At 39.3% G+C, this 6,132-nt stretch overlaps 1 protein-coding gene across 1 annotated transcript; it reads right to left on the bottom strand.

Moving 5' to 3' along the window:
- Window positions 1–299: 299 nt before the first annotated feature.
- Window positions 300–4,579, bottom strand: LOC133337774 (dynein axonemal intermediate chain 7-like; the record flags this gene model as incomplete). Its single annotated transcript, XM_061545976.1, has 10 exons — window positions 4,541–4,579; window positions 4,255–4,343; window positions 3,739–4,177; window positions 2,898–3,055; window positions 2,754–2,840; window positions 2,498–2,697; window positions 2,082–2,432; window positions 1,460–1,616; window positions 647–1,395; window positions 300–604 (listed from the first exon to the last, which is right to left on the bottom strand). Coding segments are annotated over exons 1-10 (2,574 nt in total), but the record flags the coding sequence as incomplete, so codon positions are not given.
- Window positions 4,580–6,132: the final 1,553 nt, after the last annotated feature.

The raw sequence follows: 6,132 nt of genomic DNA, 5'->3' as shown, positions 1-6,132 counted from the left end.
AGGCCATGTTGTGCGAATGAATGAGAATGTCCCAGCTCAAAAGGCATATAAAAGCGAGCTTACTGATGGTTTCCGTAGAAGGGGAAGGCCACGAATTAGATGGAAAAACCATGTAGAAAACAACATCTTGGAACGTGGTCATTCAAATTGGAGGAGATGCGCAAAAGACCGAGGCTCTTGGAAATCTTTTTTAAGCTCGGCTTATGGAACAACCGTTCTGTAACAAGCCAGCAAAGTAAGTAAGTATTCTTAGAAGGCCATTAAAATCTTGGGATTTATAGAATTTTTTTAGGATTTACCTCTATTAATTGTGAAAACATATACGAAGTTAACTCCTTATCCTCTTCCGTTTCCTTTGAATCACTCTGGTTCGATGACGATCGCCTGGATACTTCACTACCCACTGAATTAACGCTACGTTTACTCTGTGAACTCTTGTCACTTGCTAAGCTACCCTTACTGCTATTACGACTGACAGCTTTGGTTTTCTCATCCTTAGAGGATGTGTCGCTAGGACTACGTTTTTGTTTTAAATCCAATGTATCTGCCACTCTGTGTTTGTCATTGTCGTCAATGGTGATTGGTGTCGCTGCTGCTGCTGCGGCTGGATAAGGTTTTATTTTTAATACTTTTTCAAATTGAACACTTGGAAAGAATTCCCGAGGCTCATCCAAATCTAGAAAATCCTCAGTAATGCGAGATCTTTGCAGTAGATTTTCCAATGTGCGTTGAGCTTTTGCAGCATTGCCATTGGTGCCGGTTACTGTTGCTGGTGTTGTTGTTTCTTCCATCACAACCACAACCATTTTTTCCTCAGCCATATCATTATCAAAGCTACTGGAACAAGAGCTCTTTGAGGTTCCGTGGTTGGTGGTGGTTGTGGTGGCCACCGACCTAATGGGAATTGGTGTAAATGTTACATTTTTCGGCTTAGCCAAATACAGCAGACGCCTTGGCTGTTTCCATCGCTTGTTATGCTTATGCGCCTTACGTTGTTGCTGTTGGAATTGTTTAAGGCGTTCGGTATCGAATCGAACACAAAATCCTTGTGGTATTCGAGGTACAATGAAATCTTTTACCAAACCATAAATATCGATATCACTGGGAATATTAAACATATCGAAGTCGGTAATTTCTCTCACGGGTAGATTGCCGCTGGCACCGACAGCAGATTTTTGTGAACTCTTCTTGCCTAACTTCGATAAGGGGAAACGGGGTGACAGGCTTTTAAGAGGGCTGGCATTTGTTGTTGTCGAAATAGGTGTTGCCTCGGTGGTGTTGTTACTGTTTGTTGTTGGTTTTGCACCGTCCATTAAATCGGCTTCGAGAGTTTCTATTTGGGTTTCCCAGCGACATGCTATAGGGGGTTCGAACCATATAACACTGTCGGGTAAGCTGTGGCGGGAAGGGGAGCCGGAATTATAAAGAGTTTTAATATTTACTTATGGTTCCAACTTACTCCACTGTAACCAAGGCTAATTTATCCAAAGCTGCCTCCACCATTCGCATCTCAGCCTCAATTTCTTCCGGCAATCGTCTAACGCCCGGCAAAGGAGGTGGTGGAGGTTTATAGGTCTGATAATACACCTTGTGGGAGAGCTTGTTTGGGGCTAAAACTAAATCGCAAGAAGAAAAGAATATTTTGGGAGGTTTAGCAGAGGTCAATCCAAAGTTAGAATTTTTAAAAGAATCTTTTCTCAGGGGTTAGCAGAAGCGTGGATTTTTTAAAGAATATTTTCTCAAGGGTTAGCAGAAGCGTGGATTTTTTAAAGAATATTTTCTCAAGGGTTAGCAGAAGCGTGGATTTTTTAAAGAATATTTTCTCAAGGGTTAGCAGAAGCGGGGATTTTTTAAAGAATATTTTCTCAAGGGTTAGCAGAAGCGGGGATTTTTTAAAGAATATTTTCTCAAGGGTTAGCAGAAGCGGGGATTTTTTAAAGAATATTTTCTCAAGGGTTAGCAGAAGCGTGGATTTTTAAAAGAATATGCCCCGTTCATAATGGGGAACCCCTTAGTCATTGCCGTCCACTTTTCATTATTATAGTGATCCCAATTATTTTTCAGCCCTCTCTTTAACTTACTCGTCCTTATAAAGGACCTTGAATTCAACTGCTTATCCTGCTGCGGTGTTTCCAAATAATCCAAACAATAGACACCACCAATGATGCGATATTTCCTCAAGTTAACATCAGTATCTAAGAGGCCAAAACTTTCCGGACCAATTGCTTTGCGTCTCAGCTTATTCAGTTCATCTTCATATTCCAAATACAATTTATCCACATCGAGATTTTTCTCCCTTGACTTTTGATTCGCACCCTCCTGTTCATATTGTTCCAATTCATGCAGCGGAATTTCTTTCGAACATTCATCCAACATATTTTGCAGGATCTCTTTGCGTTTTCGCCATTCTCTTTTTGTTTGGTGTAACATATCTGAAAGAATGAGAAAATATTTGCCTTTTTGAATCGGAAAAGCGTAGCAGTATTATTCGAATTACTTATATGCGGCGATCGGGGTTTCTTTAAATTAAAACTTGGACAGTAGTCACTTAGGTGATCATAGTTCAGCCATAGACCCCTTAGAGCAGAACTGTAGAGTATTACCGATGGTGGTAGGGATAATAACATTTTCATCAAGGGGAACTCAATTTCATTGTGTAGATTTTGTTCCCCGATTCTCGGTTTGGCGCTAAGGGAACTGTAAGAGAATTTCATTTGAAAATGGTTTCCTATTCTAAAATTTGTCATACTTACATTTGTGCATCCTTGGAGAAAGTCCATATGAAACTTTTGAATACTTCAGAATCGTATATGTGTTTTGATACTCCTGGTCGATCAATCCTGGAGAAGGAGGTTATTTTATTTGAATAAATTGAATTGCTATTTGTCTCTACTTACTCCATATCCCTTTCCACATGCGACATGGTCTTGTAGGTAAAATCATCCAAATATTCTTTGAGTAAAATTCGTATTTCTGTCTTCAGTTTACCCAGATCGGTTAGGGTATGCTGAGGTTTGGTCTTGTCATTGAGAGCATCATTGAGTTCTTGGAGGATCTAAAAGATCAAAATTATAATAGGGTTATATCAAAAAGTTTACCTTTATTTAAGATTAAGTTTCCAAAAATTCAGAAGTGCTGAAAATAAGGGCTAAGCCATAAGGTGGACTCTTAATCGTTGAGGACCTTCAACAATGGCGGGTAGGATGGTAGGAAAATTTGACAACCCCTCAGAAAACATTCTTTAAAAACTTTGGTCCTTTGGTTGGTCATTTCGAAAATATTTTTAAAAGCCTTGTTTTGGTCCTTCAGAAAATATTCTTTAAAAACCCACGCCTTGGTTTGATCCTTCAGCAAATATTCTTTAAAAAATCCACGCCTTGAAAAAATATTCTTTTCAAAATCCGCGCCTTGAAAAAATATTCTTTAAAAAATCCGCGCCTTGAAAAAATATTCTTTAAAAAATCCACGTCTTGTAGTGACCCTTGAAAAAATATTCTTTAAAAAATCCACGCCTTGTGTTATGACCCTTGAAAAAATATTCTTTAAAAAATCCACGCCTTGTAGTGACCCTTGAAAAAATATTCTTTAAAAAATCCACGCCTTGTAGTGACCCTTGAAAAAAATATTCTTTTAAAAATCAGCGTCTTGTGTTGGTCCTCCAATAGGCCGTTGTCAAATATATTTAATATGAATCTAAGCTCCCGCATATCCATTATCGTATCATTAAATTTTACTTACTCCCAATATCTCCTTGACACGCTGGGCATAGATATCACCCAAATTACCCTGCTGTTTTCGCAACGTTGCCTTGGTAAGATCCGGCACAGTAAAATCCTGTGTTAACAACGTTCTTTCGTTGGTCTTCAGTAACCAATTTCGCGACTCGCGATTTCTCCTCTCTACATCCATTTTCCATTGATGGATGTATTTACGTAAATCACTGGGGCTATTGGCATTCGGTAGGCCATTACAACGCATAAATTTCTCCCAATCAACTTCATCTTTGGCCATACGTTTTATACCATCGATAGTTTGACGTACCTGATTGAAGAAGGCCATACTGTTTTTAAGTTGCGAACGACGTTGTTTATTCTCCAGGATTTCCATTTGGAGGCGGTGTTTGGCCTGTTCGCGTTCGATTTTGCGACGCTGCCGGGCCTCTTCGAGTTTTTTGAGTCTGCAAAGGGACAGGGGGGGAAATTCAGGGAATTGGTAACATGAAAAATCCTGGGAAATATGTTTTATGCCACCTACTTTTCTCTCTCCATTTCAATGCGTAACAATTCCGCCTGCTCTGCCTCTAAACGGGCCTTTTCCTTTTTGCTCAATTTCTTCTTTGGTGGCTATTATAAATCAATAAAGGAAATAGCATATTTTTTTTTTGAAAAATAATTTATGTAAATTTATTGCCTTTAATTTTTCTGTTTTCATTCCTCACCATTTTCCGGCTATCTCTAATTTCCCGGTCTTCTTGGCGAGTGTTAAAAAATTTAATGAATTGCTGCCTTTTTTTGATATTAAACCAAATTTTGTTTCTTACCGATACAGAATGTTTTATAGCAACCCAAGCCGTTGCCATGTTGCCTTAATAGCCATATTTTGTTTTTGTCAAGAGCAACAGACTAAAAACGCCAAACAGAAAACAGCTAAGTAACTGGTTTCATATTTTCCCTTTCATTCTTTGATTTTTTAATAAGCTAAAATGGAAAACATAAAACGGCTTATTTTGCGGCCGGCTTGTGTTGGCTTTGTAGACATGGTTTACATGGAAATAAAAATTAAAAAACAAAAAATAAATATGTAAATAAAGAGAATTAAATACTCTTTAAAAATTCCATGCGTTGTAAAAAAATTCTTTAAAAAATGCACGCCTTATATAGGCTATGTAAAAAATAGTCTTTACAAAATGCACGCCTTATATAGGCTATGTAAAAAATAGTCTTTACAAAATCCACGCCTTATATTGGCGTTGTAAAAAATATTCTTTAAAAAATCCACTGCTTTTAGAGGCCATGAAAAATATTCTTTAAAAAATCCACGCCTTGTCTGAATCCTCGTTCGGTATTGAAGTGCTCCGATAGGTCTTTTTCTACTTTAACTGCTGACCTTGTGCCACTTAAAGTTATCCTGCATAGTCGAATAAATTCGACAGCCCTATCCAGATCGGATTGGGCATGTATTCATCTAGCCAAATTGTACTAATCAGCTGGTGCATGTTCCTGACCAGTATCTGGCCATCAGTCTTGAATAGTTCGGCTGGTAACCCATCGGCTTCTGCTGCTTTGTTGTTCTTGAGCCGATTAATTGCTTTTATGACCTCATCTTGGCTAGGTGGTATACACTGTATACCATCATCTGTTATTGGTTCTGTGGTATCTTCTTGAACGCCACTAGTTGATACTAGAAGCTTTTCAAAATGCTCCTTCCCGATCCACAACGCGCTGTCTGTATCTTGCACCAGGTTTCCTTCTTGATCTCTACAGGAGGGTGTGCTTGCACCAAAGCCTTCGGTTTGGTTTTTACTCGTTGGTAAAATTTTCGGACTTCATTCTGACTCCTGTACATCTCGATTTGCTCACGCTCACGTTTTTCTCTACAGGAGGGTGTGCTTGCACCAAAGCCTTCGGTTTGGTTTTTACTCGTTGGTAAAATTTTCGGACTTCATTCTGACTCCTGTACATCTCGATTTGCTCACGCTCACGTTTTTCTTGTTCTTTCTTCTTTTTTCTGAAAACACGATTTTCCTGTCTCCTTTTCTTCCGATAATTCTGCATCACATTACGTGTTGCAACTGCCTGCAGGGTTGACATATACGCTGCGTTTTTCACATCAGTAGCATTACGACACTCCTGATCGTACCATGGGTTTCTTGGTGGTGGTTTGTGGTACCCAAGTGTTGCTTTTGTTGCAGTTTGTCACTGTGCTTCAAGGAAATGGGTAAGTTGAGCGGAGTAGGCCTCGGCTACCTGTTGTGTTTGCAGCTTTTCGACGTCGAGTGTCCGTGTTGTGTTAGATCGCACCTTTGCTGCTAAATTAAGACGGGTGCGTACCTTGGCTGTCACAAGGTAATGGTCCGAATCGATATTCGCTCCCCGGATCGATCGGACGTCTAAAATACTGGATGAATGCCTT

This window comes from Musca vetustissima, unplaced genomic scaffold (assembly GCF_032173495.1).
Source record: "Musca vetustissima isolate MV318-11 ecotype Yass unplaced genomic scaffold, APGP_CSIRO_Mvet_v1 utg412192, whole genome shotgun sequence".
NCBI lineage: Eukaryota > Metazoa > Arthropoda > Insecta > Diptera > Muscidae > Musca > Musca vetustissima.
Note: the sequence above shows the minus strand (reverse complement) of the source record. Positions and strands in the feature narration are given on the sequence as shown.